The sequence below is a fragment of the Lentinula edodes genome (genome assembly GCF_021015755.1).
Source record: "Lentinula edodes strain Le(Bin) 0899 ss11 chromosome Unknown C8R40scaffold_67, whole genome shotgun sequence".
Classification (NCBI taxonomy): domain Eukaryota; kingdom Fungi; phylum Basidiomycota; class Agaricomycetes; order Agaricales; family Omphalotaceae; genus Lentinula; species Lentinula edodes.
Genome location: NW_025764373.1, coordinates 155,338 through 176,776, shown reverse-complemented (window position 1 = coordinate 176,776; position 21,439 = coordinate 155,338). Strand labels below are relative to the sequence as shown.

General features: G+C 47.6%; 1 protein-coding gene across 1 annotated transcript; it reads right to left on the bottom strand.

Moving 5' to 3' along the window:
- Positions 1–8,803: 8,803 nt before the first annotated feature.
- On the bottom strand, positions 8,804–9,120 carry C8R40DRAFT_1177664 (uncharacterized protein; the record flags this gene model as incomplete). The annotated part of the gene is made up of 2 exons (XM_046232713.1): positions 8,804–9,055; positions 9,106–9,120. 2 exons carry the CDS (start codon positions 9,118–9,120, stop codon positions 8,804–8,806), a joined length of 267 nt encoding a protein of 88 aa, XP_046079679.1.
- Between the last annotated feature and the right edge of the window lie 12,319 nt (positions 9,121–21,439).

Here is a 21,439-nt window from a genome sequence, read left to right as displayed (position 1 = left end):
CTGCCTACACTCTGCTCTGTTGTTCTGCTCAGTTGCTCCACTCCCCTGTTCCACTAAGTCACTCTGTGTAAGACCTGGGTCAGAATTGGTCTTAAGAGTAGGTTTGGTATAAAAGATTTATGTTGTAGCATGCTAGGAGCAAGCTGGAGCTCGAAGGGAGCTACAGAAACTGCGACCGAGGACAGGAATGACCTAAGAATAGTTCAGATTGAGAGGAATGTGTTAAGATCATGTACACCGTGTAACCGTGCCAAGGCCACAGGGTGTCTAAGTGCGGAAGACGAGTGGGACAGTAGTGAAGCTATTAACAACACCGCCGTTACGCCGTTAGTCCCCGGAGAGCGAGAGTAGAGAGAGAGGAGCTAAGTAGCAGCCAGGTCGGAGCGGCGGTATCGCCGATGACGAGGAGCGGACCAGAGGACGTTAAAGTCCTAAGGTCAAGGAGGACGTACTTCAAGGCGTTGAGCCAGAAGACTTAGAGAAGAGCTCAGTTGAGAAGGGAGATCTAAGTTGATCTAAGTTGATAATTAAACTGAGGAACTACAGTAGCGTACAGGCAGTATTTATATCTACGGAACGGCGCATCGGTGCGGAGCGCTAGACTAACTACTAGGAGCTATACGAGTAGTACCTGCAGGGTAGAGTAAAAGACAATAAGGAGAGACTAGCACGAAAGAGTAAAAGACAATAATGAGAGACTAGAACGAAAGGATATGTGTAGCGAGAAAGAACAATAGGAAGAGATTACAATAAGAGCAGATCTTCGGAATACCGAGCGGCGGAATGGAGGCCCGTGGCATGGACTTGACAGTATCCCCCTCTTAGGCTTGAGCCCTCGAAAGCCATTAATACCGGTAGTTGGTTAGTCACCAAGGAAAAATTTTGAAGGCCGTCAGGATCGGGGATTTGGCCTATCAGTCAGCAGGAAAATTTTCGAAAGCCGTTAGTACCGGGAAATGGCGTTAGTCATCAGTGAAAATTTTCGGTTCACCGTACACCAAGTACAATTCGAAGGAAAATTTTCGCTGGTCCGTGCGCAGTTTTGCCGTATAAAAGGCCCAGAGTTTCGCCGGTAGGACCCAAGTTCCCAAAACTTCTAAGTCCAAAAAATGTCCGCTAGCCGTACCACCACTACCACCCTCACTTCCGCTACTACCGCTGGGCCTTCGAGGTCCCGAACAACAATTCCACCACCCGCCGACCCTGTCGACAACGACGAGGAGGAGTTGGAAGAAGACGACGATGAGGCTATCCGGCGGGCGGAGGAGAAGGTCCGCAGGATGAAGGCAAGGAAAGCGGCGGCGGCGGCGAGGAAGAAGGCCGAGGAAGAGGCAGCTAGGAAAGCTGCTGAGGAAGCGCAGAGGCAGAAGGAGGCGGCAGCTCGGGAGTTGGAGGAGCGCCGGAGGGTAATGGCGGCGGCGGCCACCGCTCGAAGTCAGCGGGGTTCCTCTCCAGGAGGAAGTTCGGTTTCCCTACGACGACCAGTGGTGGAAATTCGAAGGGAAAAGGGGAAAGGCAAAACCAAGGCCCAGGTGAGTAATCGTAAGTTTTCGACAGTAACCTTAACTAACATTCCTGGTCTTGTTTGTAGCCTGTTGGAGGGGACCCCGACGACGGCGGTGACGGCGACGACGACGACGACGACGAAGATGAAAGAGTTCCCTGCGAACGATGCAGGAACAAGAAGATCCCTTGCCAGATGCAGGCTGGCAAGAGGAGTTCAATTATTTGTAAACCCTGTCACGACGCAAAGGTCAGATGCTCGTACTCCGGGCGTCCTTCGACGGTGAAGCGAGAGGGGGGAGGACAACCGATCGGCGAGCGCCTGGCGATCTTGGAGAGCCAAATGGCTCAACTGCTGGCAGACAACCGGCAGCTTCGAGAGGGCCAGTTGAAGGACAACACCTACAACCGCCATATCAACCGCAAATTGGACTGGTTGATGACGGACGCCGCGAGAAGGAGGAAAACGCCACCGGAGATGCCGGAACCAGGGCCTTCGCGGCTGCCGAAGAAGAGGCGAAGGGCCGTGGATAGTGAGGAGGAGGAAGAGGATAGGAGGATGGAAGAAGAAGAGGATGGAGAAGGAGAGGAGGAGGGAGAACCGGCGCCGAAGAAGGCCCGGTCGGAGAAAGGGAAGGAGAGGGCGGAGTAGAGTAACATCGGACATCGGACATCGGCCTTCGGCCTCTTCTTGTATACTTCTTGTCGCCCTGCCCTCGTTGTACAATTTTCTTTGTTGTTTGGTCTTTGTATATATAAAAAATGTTAACTCGATTTGAGATCGGAAAGCGAATGGGCCGCGAAGCGGCGTAAGAAATAATTAGTTCGAAGTGTAAATAGTATAAGTATGAATGAAATATAAGTGCAAATAGTTCGAAGAAGAATGTAAGTAATTAAGAAAAAGGAGATAAACACTCAATTTGCTATCATCGTGTTTATCCTCTAAACGCACAAAGTAGACTTCGGCGGAGCGCGGTGAAAAAGGGAAATGGAATAAAATGATTTTTTGTGATCAAGGTCCAGGTTTGTGAGGGTATCGGGCGTGGAACGCCGGTACAAGTTCGTCAGCATGTAATTCATCAGCAGCAACCCAAGAGAACTCATCGTCGGTACCTTCATAACCGGCCCACCGAATGTAATAACGTAGAGGACAACGTTTATACCTTCTGTCCAGCTTGGAGTCGAGGATTTCGGCAACGTTGTACTCCTCTTCCCCATCAACTTCAATTGGAGGTGGAGGAGATTGAGTACGATTCGGGAAAGGATTCGGCGTAACCGGCTCCAGCTGTGAGACGTGGAAAACCGGATGAATGCGGCGAAGATAGTCTGGGAGCTTGAGCTCGTAAGACAAAGTACCAGGTCGACTGATGACCTTGAAAGGACCAAGATATTTTTCTGAGAATTTTTCAGTAGGACGAGTAGAACGAATGTGCTTAGCAAGAACGAATACTTCGGAGCCGATCGGGAACTCCGGGTGCGAGATTCTTTTCCTGTCAGCTTGTTCCTTGTAACGAGACTGAGCTAAAAGGATTTCCTCTCGAAGGAAGACGTGGAGTTCATCGAGATTGACGACGAAGTCTCTGGCTAGATCAGACTTCATGTCGACCTCGGGCCGAACGGTGATATTTGGGTGGTATCCTTTGTTAGCGAAGAATGGAGTAATACCAGTGGAAGCATTGGGAGCGTTATTATAGGCGAACTCGGCGATCGGAAGTAGAGGCGACCAGTCATCTTGTTGGTAGGAACAATAAATCCTGATGTACTGCTCGAGAGTCTGGTTGACACGCTCAGTTTGCCCGTCGGCTTCCGGATGATATCCAGAGGTATAGTGAAGTTCCATGGAGAGCGCTTTACCGAGAGCCCGGAAAAACGCCGAAACAAATTCGGAACCACGATCGGAAGTAACATGATTAGGGACACCATGCTTAGAGAAGACGTGAATAACAAAAAGCTCAGCTAATTGTTCGGAAGTAATGGTGTCGTGAGTTGGAATAAATATAGCTTGTTTGGAAGATCGATCCACGACGACTAGGATAGCTGTATAGCCATTCGACATTGGTAGTTGCTCAATGAAGTCCATGGAGATGGAATCCCATGGCCGAACCGGAACCGGTAAAGGTTTCAACAAGCCGTAAGGCCGGTGACGGCGGGGCTTATTGCGACCACAGATAGTGCAAGAGGTAACGTAGTCACGAACAAAGTCTCTGACCTTGGGCCAGGTGTATTGACGACGTACAGCTTCCAGAGTGCGGTTCTGGCCGAAATGGCCGGAAAGTGGATGATCATGGAAATAGCGAAGTACTTGAAGGCGAAGATCGCCGTGATTAGGAACATAAATACGGTCGTCAAGGCGTAGTAGCTTGTCGCTACCTAAGCTCCAACGTTCATTGGAAGGATCTTTTGCAAGTTCCAAACCAGCAACGGAGCTCGGATCGGCGGGAAGGGCGAGAATGATAGCTTGGTGTAAAGCTTCGATATCCATGATAATCGAGGCTCGTAAAGCCGGACCTTCCAGAAAGGTAGCTCGAAGAGACGCAGTGAGTTGTTCGTTAGTAAAGATAGGACGAAAGTTATGAGGGTTCACTTGGGCGTAGCCGATATCCCCCTCTTTAGGGTAGACGTCCCAGCGTCTAGTTATCGAATCAGGTTTCTCGCCGAGTTTCCCCGGTCGGAAGCGAATGACCATATTAAATTGATGTAAAAATTCAGACCATCGGACCTGTCGGCGTGTAAGAACCTTGGTAGTAGAGAAATACTCAAGATTCTTGTGATCGGTGACGACGTCCACCGGATCACCCGAACCTTCCAGATAATGACGCCAAGCTTTAAAGGCCTCGAAGATGGCCAGTAGCTCTTTGTCGTGGGTATCGTAGTTGAGTTCCGCCGCATGAAGCGTTCTGGAAAGGAAGGCTAGAGGATGAATTTCACCGTCAGCATATTGGATGGAAAGAATAGCCGCAATGGCGTAATCGGAAGCGTCGGTCTCCACGATAAGTGGGCGATTCGGCTCCCAATGGGCCAGTATCGGCGCAGAAGTGAAAGCGATTTTGAGATTTTCGAAGGCCTCTTGACAGCTGCTGTCCCAGATCCAGGAAGCGCCTTTTCGGGTAAGCCGAGTCATCGGCACAACGATATCACTATAATTATAAATAAAACGACGATAGAAGTTTGCAAAACCCAGGAAGGACTGGATGTCCTTAACCTTCCTCGGGACCGGCCACTCTAGAACTGTCTGAACTTTCTCCTTGGACATAGTCAATCCGTCGGGAGAAAGAATATAACCCAAATACTCAACAGTATCCATATTGAATTCGCACTTCTCGGGGTTCGCGTAAAGCCGATGTTTCCGTAACCGCTGAAGAACTTCCTTAACGTGTTCTCGGTGTTCTTCTGGTGTATCAGAGTAGATCAGAATATCGTCAAGATAGACGATGACGCAGACATCGAGCATGTCAGAGAAGATGTCATTAACAAACCGCTGGAAAGCCGCAGGGGCGTTCGTAAGGCCGAACGGCATGACCTTCCATTCGTAAGAGCCGTAGCGGGTCCGAAAGGTGGTTTTCCATTCGTCACCTTCAGCGATTCTGACTAGATGATAAGCGTGAGCGAGATCCAATTTGGTGTATATTTTAGCTCTTTTCGGAGCGTCGAGAAGATCTGAAATGAGTGGAAGTGGGTAACGATCCTTTTTGGTGATACGATTGAGTCCACGGAAATCGACGCAAAGGCGAAGTTTGCCGTCTTTCTTCGGGACAAAAAGGACCGGAGCGCCGTGAGGAGAGGATGATGGGGTAATGGCACCAGTAGCCAGCTGTTTGTCAATAAAGTCTTTAAGGGCGACTAGCTCCTTTTCAGACAAAGGATAAATACGGCCGAGAGGCGGCGAAGCGCCCTCTTCCAAGTCAATCTTCAGGTCGTAAGGTCTGTGTTCAGGAAGTGAATCTGCAGCAATCTCGTCGAAGACGTCTGCAAACTCCGCGTACTCTTCTGGGATAGAAGGATGGAGTGGAGGGACAGTAGGAGTGGTGGAAGAGCGGTCGGCGGCGCGGGCCGCGACCTCTGAGTGGATAGCACGAAGTAAGATGGGTTCCATACCAGCGTCCTTGCAAGCCCTGTTAAAGACTGCAGCACTGACAAGTGCAATGTCGGGAGTTTCCAGTTGAGCAGCGAATTGAGAGACCGTAGGGTAAGAATAGATGGGTTCGTAGGGGAATTTGGACGAAAGGGGCTTGGCCCGTAAAGTCCGAGAGCGGGAGCGAGAGCGAGAGCGAGGTGAGTCCCCAGGAGGGGTCTCCAGAATTGTCGGTGAAACCGACGGCGGAAGTTCCGGTAGCGGAACAGCGACCTTTGCATCAACAGTGTTGACGGCAGAAGGCACAGACGTCTGTGGAGAATCAAGATGTGAAGTGTTACGGAACGTAATGTTTCGAGATGCCCAGTCAATCAACGGATTGTAGCGGGATAAGAAACTGTAACCTAATACTGCTTTACAGGATGAATCTAAATGTGTAACATAAAAGGGTAATAGAAGCAGCTCGCCGGAAGGGAACCGAACGGCGATATTCGCCATATCGGTAATGGGTTTAGAAGACAATGAACCATCAAAGAGACGAAGATTAACAGGAGAAATTTTGGTCGTAGGAATAGAGTTCTGAGAAACATAACGAGTATCGATGAAAGAGTCAGTAGAACCAGAATCAACAAGAGTAGGAAATTTGAGAAGAGCAGAGATGGGTTCGGCCGGCGCGGCCGAATCGGATAACGAGAATTCAGTAGTTAACGAAATTACAAGAGAGCGTTCAATGGAAGAAAGAGCGGACGCGTTGAGATATAACTCCCCAGGTGAGGTACGAACCTGATCAACGCAGCTCCCGTTTCGTACCGGGGAACAAGAGCTGCGGATTAGTTTTCCGAATCCTCTTCAACAACCTCAATGGTTGCTTCGGGGGTTTCTTCAACCTCGGCAGCGCGGCCCTTCGATTCTCGGGCCTTTCGCTTGTTGCAGTCGGCAATCTGATGCTTACCACCGCAGAAGAGACAAAGGTTGTTCTTCATCCTTCTTTCCTTCTCAGAGGGAAGGACTTTCCCATCTGCACCAAGATGGTTGAACGCGGGGCGCTGACCGCCGGATTGGCCGGAATTCGAAGAGTTCTGGGGCTTACCATTGGTGTTAGGCTTACCACCAGAGAAGGGTTTAGGCTTCGGCGTGAACGGCGCCGAAGAGCCAGATGGCTGAGAGTTGTTTTGCTGGTTAGTAGAACCAGTCTTAAAGTCCGAGGAACCCTTCTTCGGGTTCCGAGCAACAAAAGGCTTACCAGCCTCACGCTTTCTAGTTTCCTCGCGTTTCCAATAACGATTGTCAATACGAAGAACTTCTTGACGATAATCGGCGAGAGTCGCCGGCTCGGGCAAACGCGCCATTTCGTCCTTGATGCGTTCAGCTAAGCCTCGTCCATAAGCCCATTTCAGGGCAGCAGAATCCCAGTTGGTACTAGCAGCCAGGGTGTTGAACCGGATATTGTATTTCCGGATGTTCTCGGTTTCCTTCATCTTCAGATTACCGAGAGAATCTTCGGCCTCGCCTTGGGCGTCGTAAACGCCGAAATTGTCCTGAAGCTCCTTTACCAGGGCCTTGAAGGAGGACGTCCAGGCCGGCAGCGAGTCGAGATCCGGATCGAGGATATCAGGGACAAACCATTCTTTGGCTGACCCACTGAGATAGGAAAGGGTATAGTTCACCTTCCGTTGGTCGGTGAAGTACTTTGGACGGTCATTAAAGACCAGGGCGAGATTGACGAAGAACGTCTTGAGTTTTCGGGGGTCCGAACCGTCGAAGACCTCTGGCTCCTTGACCTTGCTCTTGGATTCAGAGCTGTCAGAAGGGCGGCCGAGAGCGGCGAGGACGGTACCAAGGGTCTCAATGGAACCCTTGAACCCCGAGAGGAGTTCCAACATAGCACGTTGCTCGTTGGGGATGTCAGGAGATATGGGAGAACGAGGTCCACCAGGTCCACCAGGACCGCCGGGACCGCCGGGACCACCAGGTCCACCAGGTCCACTGGGGTCACCAGGTTCACCACGCGGTAAACCGCCGGAATCGTCATCCAGATCGTTGTTGTTATTATCGGCGCCCGGATCGTCGGGGTCGACAGGAGGGCCTTGATCATCGTGATCACCAGTGTCCAAATCGAAGTGAGGAGGTGGGTCACGAGGAGATTCAGAAGCAGCGCGACGTTGGGGTTGTTTACCCGTACGGCGGGCTATGGCTTGGAGGATTGGGGAATCAATTCGAGTAGTAGACCGGCCCCGAGCCGGAGCGACCACGGGGGGTTGTCCACGGCGAGGAGTCAGGACTTGGACAGGTTGTCCGTCACCAGTATACAAGGTGCTGTACTCAAATTGTTGTTCTTCTTCCATGGCTTCAGGAAGAGTCGACGTAGTAGGAACTGTGGCTGGACCGAAACCGCGATTACGGCGACGTGGTTTACCAATTGCAGAGATAGAGTCGGAGAATGGGGCAAATGATTGGGCTGTAGTGAAGAAAGTGTTTTCTTCGGAATTAGCTCTAGATTGAGCTCGAGTTTTCGGAGGCATAAAAAATGATATGTCAGTACGACGTTAACGGATTGAGTTTAATTATACTGTTAAGATCATGTACACCGTGTAACCGTGCCAAGGCCACAGGGTGTCTAAGTGCGGAAGACGAGTGGGACAGTAGTGAAGCTATTAACAACACCGCCGTTACGCCGTTAGTCCCCGGAGAGCGAGAGTAGAGAGAGAGGAGCTAAGTAGCAGCCAGGTCGGAGCGGCGGTATCGCCGATGACGAGGAGCGGACCAGAGGACGTTAAAGTCCTAAGGTCAAGGAGGACGTACTTCAAGGCGTTGAGCCAGAAGACTTAGAGAAGAGCTCAGTTGAGAAGGGAGATCTAAGTTGATCTAAGTTGATAATTAAACTGAGGAACTACAGTAGCGTACAGGCAGTATTTATATCTACGGAACGGCGCATCGGTGCGGAGCGCTAGACTAACTACTAGGAGCTATACGAGTAGTACCTGCAGGGTAGAGTAAAAGACAATAAGGAGAGACTAGCACGAAAGAGTAAAAGACAATAATGAGAGACTAGAACGAAAGGATATGTGTAGCGAGAAAGAACAATAGGAAGAGATTACAATAAGAGCAGATCTTCGGAATACCGAGCGGCGGAATGGAGGCCCGTGGCATGGACTTGACAGAATGACCCTTAAAGAGGTTCTGGGAAGTCCCTAGGATGTTAACGGTAGGAGGTGGATGTAACAGGAACTAGTAGATGGAAGGGCGTAGCGTAGTATGGGTTGTACTAGCTAAGGACATCAACGTAGGATCGTTTGTAGATCGTAGTTGACGTAGGTTTTGAACATGAGAGCTCCCGATGGAGTATAAGCCCGGGAAGGAGGTCCCGGGAAGTGGGGGGTAGTGGTTGGCATCCTTGAGTGGTGGAGGTAGTAATGGAGAAGCGACACGTAGTTCGATGTAAGGGGTAGCTTTGATGTTACCTAGGTCGAGGTCCCAGAGCTTGTGGAGCAATTGGGGAGGTCAAGGAGGTTTGGGGGAGGTTGGCTCACCACAACAATAGACATTGGGGGAGCTCGAAGACTTACTCGGGTTGCTTAGATGTGAAGTAACAGTGTGTATTGGATGGTATAGACAATCATAGAGACAAGAGACAAGAATAGAGAAACAGAGATAGCAAAACAGTGAGTAAAGAGAATTCCATATAGGTAGCAGGTACAAAGGGACAGAGACTGGACCTATGTAAAGGGTGTGTGTTCAAAATATACCAAGCTGGGGCTTGGGGACGTTGCGATACTACTTAAATAGGTAAGGGGGAAGCGAACAAGGGAACATTAGGGTCCAGAGAACATGAGGCAGGTGTCAGCGACTGGTTCTAGTAACAGGTGTCACCAGGTGTCACACTCAAAAAAACCTTAGGTGGTGGAACGATAAAGGAGGCAAGCAGAGTTCTGGGCTAAACCAGGTAGAATAGACGAGATCAAAGCTAAGAAAATACAGCAAGTAACTACAGCTTATATACGAGTAAACAACCCTCCGCCCTAGTAATGCCCAATGCCCTGGGTTGGTGGTAAACATGAGTATTACATAAGTAAAGCAATGTGTAAGTAATGAAAGCTTGATCATCATGCTGTATATGTGTTGTAAGACTGCTGTATTTAATACAAGTCAATGAAAAGCGCATGTTGTATCAGTAAGCATGAATAATAGGTCAGGTGACAAGATAAGACAAGATATAGGATAAGGGAGATAGAAGATAAGTGTAAGACCTGGGTCAAAATAGGTCTTAGGGTAGGTTTGGTATATGAAGTTTTATGTTGTAGCGTGCTAGGAGCAGGCTGGAGCTCGAAGGGAGCTACGAGAACCGCGACCGAGAACGGGAATGACCTAGTAGTGCCTGGAACGACGAAATGATGACCCTTGAGGGGGTTCCTAGGAGGTCCAGGGAGGTCCCTAAGGCGTAGGGAGGTTAAGGAAGAGTGCGGGACCGTACGGTATTGCGTAGTAGGAGTTGTACTCGCTAGAACGTCAATATAGGATCGAGTAGGTCGTATATGCAACTGGGTCTCGAGAGTGTAAGCTCCCGAGAAGGGATATGCCAGGGAGGGTAGGTCCCTGGGGGCTGGGCTTGAGGATGGACGTCCTCGAGTGTGGGAGGTGGTAACGGAGAAGCAATACGTAGTTCGACGTGAGGGGTAGCTTCGATGTTACCTAGATCGAGGTCCCGAAGCTTACGAAGTAGCTAGGGAGCTCTGGGAGGTTTGGGGAAGGGTAGCTCACCAAAGCGGGTAGGCGTTGGGGAGCTTTAGTAATGTTCGAGGGAGCTCGGAGACTCACTCGGAAGGCTTAGACTTGAAGTGAAATCATATATTCGATCGTATAGACGATCAGAGAGACAGTAGACAGAAGTAGAGAGAAACAGAGGTAGAGAAACAGAGAGTAAAGAGAAATCCGTATGGTTAGCAGGTACAAAGGGACAGGGACTGGACCTATGCAAAAGGGTGTGTGTTCAAAATATACCAAGCTGGGGCTTCAGGACATTGCGGCGTTACTTAAATAGGTACGGGAAGTGAACAAGAGAACATCTGGAGGCATGAGGTAGCTAATCGGAGGGAGGGAGGTAATCGAGATTAATACTTAAAGGGGTTATCGGCTAGAGGGCTTTCGTACGCATGTCGGGGTGAAGGACGTTTGGGTAGTTGCGTCAGAAATACTTGGGGAGGTGTCTGGTGGTACTTGGGGAGGTGCGGAGGACATACAGGAGGTGGGTAGGACGTATGGCAACGTGTGGTGGTTACTGGGACTGGACTGGTTGTAGCCAGGGCATGACAATAAGACAAAAGATAAAAGATAAGACAAGGGATAAGGAAAAAGATAAGATGAAAAAGAAGTGATTGTAACAGCAGGTAATTGAGATTAGTACCTAATGGGGTTGGTGGTAGGAGGGTTTCTTACACATGTCGGGGGAGCTACGCATGTCGGGGAAGTCATCAGGATGTTTGGTTTAATGGGAAGCAGGGGAAGGGTGGTGCTGTCTTGGGGAAGTGTGTGAGTATGTGGCTGGTACTGGAACTGTCCTGTTTGTAGCCAGGGCATGGCAGGCTGCCCGGAGTACAAGCACTGTACCTTCGTGTCATGACAGGGTTTGCATATGATGGAACTCCTCTTGCCAGCCTGCATCTGACAAGAGATCTTCTTACTCCTGCATCGTTCACAAGAAGTCCTTTCTTTGTCATCATTGCCATCATTGGGGTCCCCACCAACAGGATAAGTAGAAGAGTTAGGAGTGAAGAAATCAACAAGGTATTATCATGTACCTGGGCCTTGGCCTTTCCCTTGCTCTTTGCCATTCTCCTGATCTCTACGACAGGCCTCCTCGGAGAAGCAGACGTCTTGCTGGGAGAAATCCCCCTTTGACTTCTTGCTGTCACCGCTGCGGCCAACAGCCTCCTCCTCTTGCTGTTGTGCCCACTCCCGTGCCTCTTGCGCTGCCACCCTTGCAGCCTTCTCCTCTGCTTCCTTCCTCGCTGCCTCTGCCACCTTCCTCTCTCTCACCTTCTTAACTCGTTCTTGCGCCCTCCTGATGATGTCGTCTTCATCCTCATCCTCCAGACCTTCCTCCTTGTGGACAGTGGGATTGGCAGGTGGCGGTGGTGCAGGACATTGTCATGCCTCGACCGTTAGCCATAGCTCCCTTCTTTGTTTTCATGCCCTGGTGACTACCAGGACAGCCCCAGTATCAGCCATACGCTCTCACACCTCTGCACTCCCGATCCACCTCCGTACCTCCCCAAGACAGTACCATCTTCAGTACCACCTTCCCTCCCTTGACACGCGTAGCTCCTAAACCTTCCCCGACACGCGTAAGAAGCCCTCCTACACCTACCCCATTAAGGTACTAATCTCGATTACCTGCCTCATGGCCCCTGATGTCCCCTTGTTCACTTCCTGTACCTATTTAAGTAGCTCTGACATGTCCCCAAGCCCCAGCTTGGTATATTTTGAACACACACCCTTTTGCATAGGTCCAGTCCCTGTCCCTTTGTACCTGCTAACCATACGGATTTCCTTTACTCTCTGTTTCTTTATCTCAGTTTCTCTCTACTCTTCTCTATTGTCTCTGTGATTGTCTACACGATCCAATATATGATTTTACTTCATGTCTAAGCAACCCGAGTGAGTCTCCGAGCTCCCTCAAACAATACTAAAGCTCCCCAATGCCTAACGCCTTGGTGAGCTAACCTCCCCAAAAACCTCCTCGAGCTCCCCAATTGCTCCACAAGCTCTGGGACCTCGATCTAGGTAATGTCGAAGCTACCCCCTACATCGAACTACGTGCAGCTTCTCCGTTACCACCTCCAACCCTCGAGGACGTCCACCTCTAAGCCCCAGTTCCCGGGACCTCCCCTCCCAGGCGTATATCTTCTCAGGAGCTTATACACTCAAGACCCATTCTCCCTACGACTTATTCCATCTTACGTTGACGTTCTAGCAAGTACAACTCCTTCTACACAACGCTACTAGGTTCCATACCTCTACCTCTCCTACCTATGCCTTAGGGACCTCCCTGGACCTTACAGGAACCCCTTCAAGGGTCACATCTCTCTAACCCAGCCACTACTAGGTCATTCCTGTCCTCGGTCGCGGTTTCCGTAGCTCCCTTCGAGCTCCAGCCTGCTCCTAGCACGCTACAACATAAACTCCTTATACCAAAACCTACCCTAAGACCTATTCTGACTTAGGTCTTACAGACATGACCTCGAAGGGCCGGCGGTAGGGAGATGGTGGTAGTTGTTGTACGGCTAGCAGACATCTTCTGGACTTAAAACTTTGTCGAGGAAAGTTAGGCCCATAGCGGCAAAACCCTGGCCCTTTTATAGGGACAAAATGGCGCATGGACCAGCGAAAATTTTTCTTCAGGTTGTGTTCAGTTTATGGTGACAGAAAATTTTCCTTGACTAGTAATTATTGATGGGATCAATTTCGGTCTTTTCGGTCTCACAGTCTTATCGGCTTTCAAGGGCTCAAGCCTAAGAGGGAGATACTGTCAAGTCCATGCCTCGGTGCCCCATTCCACTACTTGGTATTCTGAGATCTACCGTTTATTGTTCTTTCTCACTACACATTCCCTTTCTGCTTAGGCTCTCCCTTATTGTTTTATCCTTTCCTTTATTGTCTTATTCCCTACCCTGCAGGTACTACATATATAGCTCCTAGTAGTTAGTCTGGCACTCCGCCCCAATGCACCGATCCGTAGATATAAATACTGCCTGTATGATACTGTAGTTCCTCAGTTTAATTATCAACTTAGATTATCCTCTTAACGTCCTTGACTTGAGACTTCCTCTGTACTCTTGTCACTCTCTAGTCTTTAGGCTGGTCACCTTGAAGTACTTCTTACTCTGACCCTAGAACTGATAAAGTCCTTTGGTCCGCTCCCTGTCGTCGGTGTTACTGCCGCTCTGACTTGGCTGCTCCTGGTTTTCTTCTTCTTGTGAGGCCTGCTCTCATCCTATCTGGACTGGGCCTAAGCAAGCAGGACAGCTGCCTAGGCCATACAAGGGGAGGTGGGATAAGTGCCGCTACTGGTGTAGGGAGCCTGACCAGTGGTGGTTGCAGAGCTTGGATGGACCTAGCCAAAGGTCCTGGAGTGGGGGAAGGAAGTGTAGTTGGTGAGGATGGAGGTGGTTGGGGGTGTGGAGCCTCAACGTAGACTGTAAGTCATAGGAGAGGCTCAGGAAGTTCTGAGAGGTGTTCAGAGAGGTGAGACAGAGAAGAGAAACAGAGTTGAGTGAAACAGAGGTGAAGGAAACAGAGTTGAGGGAAACAGATAAAGAGGAAATATATAACAGGTGAGATGTGTCAGGCCCTGTTAGCAAGTACAAGTAGACTGTACTAACAGGGACCAAGCCAGGTTGGAAGAGTTTCCAGATAAGATTTGACAATAACACGCTGGGGAGCTCCAAGGGGAGTCCCCAGCCTATATACTATACATGTGACAGCCATGTGGCATATTACATAATGGTAAAAGCAGACAAGGGGAGCTCTGGGTATACAGTGGAGAGATATAGGAAGGTAGTAAGGAGGAATATGATAGGTAAGGAAGCAAAATCAGGCAAGGCATGATACTTCTCTACTCTTGATCTCTGGGGACTAATGGCATAACAGCAGTGTTGTTAATAACTTCACTACTTTCCCATTTGACCCTCCGCCCTTAGACACCTTGTGACCTCTGGCACGGTTTCATGGTATACATAATCTTAACAATCACTGAATTTGCCTATAATAATGCACCTAATGCTTCCACTGGTATTACTCCATTTTTTGCTATCAAAGGATACCACCCTAACATCACCGTTCAGCCTGAGGTCAACATGAAGTCTGACCTAGCCAGGGACTTCGTCATTAACCTCGATGCACTCCACATCTTCCTTTGAGAGGAAATCCTTCTAGCTCAATCTTGTTACAAGGAACAAGCTGACAGGAAAAGAATCTCACACCCGGAGTTCCAGATCGCCTCTGAAGTTTTTGTTCTTGCTAAGCACATTCAATCTACTTGTCCTACTGAAAAATTCTCTGAAAAATATCTTGGTCCTTTCAAGGTCATCAGTCAACCTGGTACTTTATCTTACGAGCTCAAGCTCCCGGATTATCTTCACCGGATTCACCCAGTTTTCCATGTCTCACAGCTGGAGCCAGTTATGCTGAACCCTTTCCCGAATCGAACTCAATCTCCTCCACCCCCAATTGAAGTTGATGGTAAAGAGGAGTACAATGTTGCTGAAATCCTCGACTCCAAGCTAGACAGAAGGTACAAATGTTGTCCTCTACATTATTACATTCGGTGGGCTGGTTACAAAGGTACTGATGATGAATTCTCCTGGGTTGCTGCTGACAAATTGGTGCTGGCATTCCATGCCCGATACCCTCACAAGCATGGACCTTGATCATAAAAAACATTTATTTCTTTTCCCAAAATTCCATTCTCTGCCGAAGTCTACTTCATTGCATCGAGAGGGTAAACACAATGATAGCAAATTGAGTATTTATCTTCTCCCTTATATTGTTCATTTTCACTTTTCATTACTGACTACTTGGTTCATTTACTTATTTTTCACTTACACTTAAACTACTTATAATTCGAACTAACTAATTTGTCATGAAGTACATAGCCCCTATCATTTTCCTTTTTTCACTGTCTCGAAGCCCTTACTTGTATGATTACATCACTGTTAAATCCCATCAATTACTGATCCACCTGTTACCCTTCTCCTTCTACTGGCTTCCACCACCTTCCTTGTTCCTAAACTGTACAGTATTACATCGTCATTTCTCGCAGATCGGATTATGTATATAAAGCCACTCCCTCACAGCCTGATCCTTTATCTTGACCTCTCTGTCATTATCTGGGACCAGGTATGTGCTTACTTATTATTACCTATGACTACGATACTTAGTATATCTCTGTCATTATCTGGGACCAGTCTGCCTCCGCTCTGCTTAGTCGCTTTGTCTTGCCGCCTTGCTTAGTCGCTCCGCTTCCCTGCTCTGCTAGTCACTCTGCCTCTGCCGCTTTGTGACATAATTCTTCCACTGCTTTGCAGCCCGTTTGCTTTCAGTTTCTGATAACATTGTTATATATACAAAAACCAAAAAATACAACAAGGTGGCAAGAAAGCAAGAAGGCTACAAGAAAAGGCCTAGGGCCAAAGTTTGATTTCCATAATCTACTCTACTCTTCCCTCTCCTTCCCTTTCTCCGACTGCACCGTCCTCAGCGCCGGCTCCTTGTCTACTTCCTTTTCTTCTCCCCTCTCCTTCTCTCTCTCCTCTTCCTCCTCCTCCTCACTGTCTACTAGTCTCTTTCTCTTCTTTGGCAGTCCTGATGGCCTGGGCTCCGGCATTTCTCCTTCTCGCTGCTTCCATCATCAGCCAATCCAGCTTCTGGTTGAAGTGGTGGTGGTAGGTGTTTGCCTTCCCCTGTCCTTCTCGGAGTTGCCAGTTTTCGGCAAGTAATTGAGCCATCTGGCTCTCGAGAACCGCCAGGTGCTCACTGGTTGGACTTCCTCCTCCCTTCCGCTTCACCACTGAGGGCTGCCCAGTGTATGAGCACCATACTTTTGCATTGTGACATGGTTTGCAGATGAGGGAGCTCCTCTTGCCAGCCTGCATCTGACAAGAAAATTTCTTACTCCTGCATCGTTTGCAAGGAGTCCTTTCTTCTTCGTTGCTGTCATTGGGGTCCCCACCAATAGGCTAAGTAAAAGAGTTAGGAGTGAAAAAATCAACAAGGTATTCTCACTTACCTGGGCCTTAGCCTTTCCCTTGCCTTTCATCATCCTCCTGATCTTCACCACAGGCCTCCTGGGGGAAGCAGATATCTCACTGGGAGAGGTCCCTCTCTGACTTCTAGTGGTCGCTGCATCAGCCAACAGCCTCCTCCGTTCCACGACCTTGTCTTCTTGTTGTTGGGCCCGGATGACCCACTCTTGTGTCTCCTGCGCTGCCTTCTTCCTCACTGCACCTGCCCTTGCAGCAACCTCCTTCTTCTTTGCAGCTTCCTCTGCTGCCTTTCTCCTTGCCGCCTCCTTGGCCTTCCTCTCCTTTATCCTGCGCACCTGCTCCCTCGCCCTCCTCATAATCACTTCCTTGTCCTCCTCCAGGTTGTTTTCCTCAAGGTCGGCGGGATCGGCGCTGGGCGGAGGTGCAGGGTGCAATGTCAAAGGTCTGGCATTGGGAGAAGCATTGCTGGTGGTGGTGGTGATGGTTCAGCTAGCGGACATGTTGGACTTAGAAGTTTTGGAAAAGTTGAGCCTAAAGTGGTAAAACCCTGGCCCTTTTATAGAGAAAAACAGCACATGGACCAGCTAAAATTTGCCTTCAAATTGTGTTTGGTTTACAGTGACAGAAAATTTTTCTTTAACTAATAATTATTAATGGGATCAATTTCGGCCTTTTCGGTCTTACAGTCTTATCGGCTTTCGAGGGCTCAAGCCTAAGAGGGGGATACTGTCAAGTCCATGCCTCGGTACCCCGCTCCGCCGCTCAGTATTCCGAGATCTACCATTGATTGTAATCTTATCCTTATTGTTCTTTCTCGCTACACATTCCCTTTCTACCTAGGCTATTCCTTATTGTCTTATTTTCTACCCTGCAGGTACTACACATATAGCTCCTAGTAGTTAGACTGGTGCTCCGCCCCAATGCACTGATCCGTATGTATAAATACTGCCTGTATGATACTGTAGTTCCTCAGTTTAATTATCAACTTAGATTCTCCTCTCCAACTTAGTCTTCAGGCTCGTCGCCTTGAAGTACTCTCTACTCTATCCTCAGGACTTACAAGTTCTTTGGTTCACTCCTCGTCGGCGGCGATACCGCTGCTCCAACTTGGCTGGCTCTCTTCCTTCTCTACTCTTGATCTCCGGGGACTAGTGGTGTAACGGTGGTGTTGTTAATAACTTCACTACTGTCCCACTTGGCCTTCTGCCCTTAGACACCTTGTGGCCTCTGGCACGGTTTCATGGTGTACATGATCTTAACAACCTGGATGTTTGCAAGAGCAATGGTACTAGCAGGAGAGCATTTCCCAGCTGGACAGTGCTGTCAGCTCCTTTCAAGCTCTTAGCTGAAAATACAGGTTTTACAGATGCAGTGTTAAGCCATATGAGGTGAGGTATTCAGAATCTGTGTTTGAAGTGCCCATTTTCCTCCTCATTGCAGTATCTTCTCAGTAATTCTCTTGATATGTCCCATCATCCTAGTAGTATCTTCAGTATACCACCAATGAATGCATTTATCAAGGAGGCATGGGGTTAAGATACAGTCACATTATGAAATGGGAACTACATCTGCAAAACCTGTATTTTTGGCTAATGGTCCGAAAGCAGTCAAGAGCATTTCCCAGCAGTGAAAGCACTCAGAGCAGCCTGCTCTCAGTACTTTCAGTACTGGGATCTGCTCTCAGCCCTTAGCTGAATATCCATGTTTAGCAGATGTAGTTTGTCACGCGAATTAGGTGCTGCCTCTGTTGGGAGTCAGCACAAACAACGAGAGTATTCTGGTCTTTTTACGCTTGGTCTACTTCATGTGCCGGTAGGTAGAATTTTGCATTCCGTCAGTGCGTTCTGCGTTCACATTCGCGTTTCGTGCGTTCATATGCATTCATATATTTATTATATTATGTACAATAATATGATTTTAGTGTTCAATTATTGATTACTTCGATTGTACTATACATAATGTGTGCATAAACTGTACAATATGTAGTAGATTAGTGGAACAATAGTAACATTTCAGTCAAAATATCGAAATTTAACAATATTTATGTAAACTCAGAACGCAATCAATTTATGAATGCAAATTTGATAAATTGATGTTGCGTCCATATGCGTTCAGGTGCGTTCACCTTATATGCGTTCATTTTTAATCTTGGCGTTCACCTGCGTTCCATGCATTCAGGTGCATTCCGGATGCGTTCCGGCTTCACTCAAGATTGGATTGCAATTTTTGACTCTTCAGTTGTATATTTGAATATTAATGACTGCATTAATAATTGTTGGCCAGGTCCTCAGTGTGATTACACTCTGAGAGGAACTGGTTGCATCTTATTGATAAAGCTTACTGTTCTGATATTTTTAGCTTTGTCATTGCACTATTACTATCAGACATTAGTCTTCAAAATGTCATATCCTGTTCCTCTGAGTGGCTTTATTATCTATTTTTATGCATAATTTATGAGTCCTGTTATAGAGTACAGCATCACCACCATGGATTGGTATGCATCTGCATATGTTAAGTGAGAGTCTCTGCTATGTTAGTACTATGAGCTCACAGTGAGTTTTATTATATCTAGCTCACCTCAGTTGACTGTAAAGAAACTGAGGGACTTGAAGACACTGCTGGCATGATCTAACTACAACTGTATAGTACCTACTCATAACACTGTCTAAAGTATCAGTAGTTCACCTCAGAGATGCACGAAGGTGAAGGCAATCGTCTGAGGTGGCTCTGTGATAAGTACGAGTTTATATAGACTACAAAATGTTGCTGTCGCGACAAGGCAGGAAGCGGGAGGTGGGAAGTCTGAATATGCCAAGGAGCAATAGTGGCAGAGCGAAGAGGCACAGAAACAAGCACAAAGCACAGATGAAAGAAATAATGATCTCGAACAAGAGTGGGATAGCATCAGAGGCCAATCACACCAGTAATCAAAAGGGAATCTAGTTGCCCAATGACCAAGTTAGATAGGTAGTATCTAAAAGGATACAAGTACTTGCCTAGTTGCCCAATGACCAAGAGGTCGAGATGGGGAACTAGGATCTGTCTACTGTCCTTTATATACTACTCTTGTCTAATGAGTAAGCGATTGCGATATAGAACAAGAATGAGGAATCAATATATACAAGTAATAATGAGTCAATAATGAATCATAATGAACTAATCGATGAATAAGGATGAGTTGTATGGAAGCGTATGGAAACAAATGGAACTAGTGGGATAATCGTGTAATAAAGTACAATAAACATGTGAAAAGAGATTGATGGAAACACACCGCTGATGGCGCATCAAAGGGTGCATTATGAGACTTCATGACAGTTGCATTGACCGATGAGGTCAAAGCAATGAGTATGGTAAAAGACCATGAAATGCCAAATTCTGACCCAGGTCTTACAGCCTATCTGAGAACTGGAAACACCATGTACTAGTGAAACACATCAAGATGCGACACCACTACATATGGGAAAAGGTAGCAAGTGGGGAGGTTCGGATACAGTGGATCAGGTCAGGGGAGAATGTAGCAGATATTTTTATGAAAGCTCTCAATGGTACTTCTCACTCCAACTTGGTATTGCTACTGAGACTGGATTGTACAGAGTAGTGGGGGGTGTTAGGGAGTACTCCATATGTCAGATATACTGCTTTGAAATGCCTATTCAAGAGATGGCAGTATGTCAAGCCCATGCCTTGGGTCTCCATTCCGCCGCTCGGTATTCCGAAGATCAACCGTTTATTGTAATCTCACTCTTATTGTTCTTTCTCGCTACACATACCCTTTCATTCTAGTCTCTCCTTATTGTCTTTTACTTTACCCTGCAGGTACTACACGTATAGCTCCTAGTAGTTAGTCTAGCGCTCCGCACTGATGCACCGATCTGTAGATATAAATACTGCCTGTACGCTACTGTAGTTCCTCAGTTTAATTATCAACTTAGATCCCCTCCTCAACTTAGTTCTCCTCTAAGTCTTCAGGCTCATCGCCTTGAAGCACTCTCTACTACTACCTTAGAACTTATACGTTCTTTGGTTCGCTCCTCGTCACCGGCGATATGCCGCTCCGACTTGGCTGCTACTGGCTCCTCCCTTCTATACTCTCGATCTCTGGGGACTGACGGCGTAACGGCGGTGTTGTTAATAACTTCACCACTGTCCCATTTGACCTTCTGCCCTTAAATACCTTGTGGCCCTGGCATGGTTACACGGTGTACATGATCTTAACACAGTATTACTTAATAACTATACAGTTCAACTTAGATCACACAAAGTGGCATTAGTCTTACTTCAACAGTACTTGGTCCATGTTTGTGTAGTATAGTTAAGAGAAAAGACTATTTTGTATGTATATTCCAACACAATGTACTAACCCCATGTTTTGAGAAGGTATGTATTGTTGAGGTATACTCTGTACATGGGGAATGGTACATACAGGTTAAGTAGATATGTACAAACATAGAGACAGCATTATTAGTGAATACTGTACAGTTAGATATAGATCACACTGATGGCATGTTTCCAAGTCCCTCAGTTGCTTTACAGACAACTGAGGTGAGCTACATAGTATATTGCAACAAACTAAAGTACTAACACAATATAGTATACTCTTACATGTATGTGATGGTTTTTTAATCATTGGATAGTTAATGGCCTCTGGACATTGGTTGGAAAATAAGAAGTGGAACAAGAGAGAAGTGTCTAAGACTGTGATAACTAGCAATCTTACAATCTTACCTATGGGAAGCACTATGAGGTACACTAGAACCCCTCTATCACTCTATACTGCACTAATTTTTGAATGATTTGGTGGAGAATTCATCTCAAGATCATGTTTTTGGGCTCAAATTTGACTGCAATAATATGGATGTACTTTCCAAAAAAATAGATTAAATATTTGGGAATAGTTTAGTAAATATGATAAATATTCCTCGTGAACGCAGCTATATCGAACGTGAACGCACTTAATTGAACGCAACGAACTTGAACGCAAATCCGTCGGAACGCAGAATGCACCGGCGGAACGCGAAATTATACCGTCCGTTCATGTGCTTCGAGATGGGGGAAAATCTAAATTTATTTTTCTCCTCCTGCCTACCCTCTATGTAGGAAACCT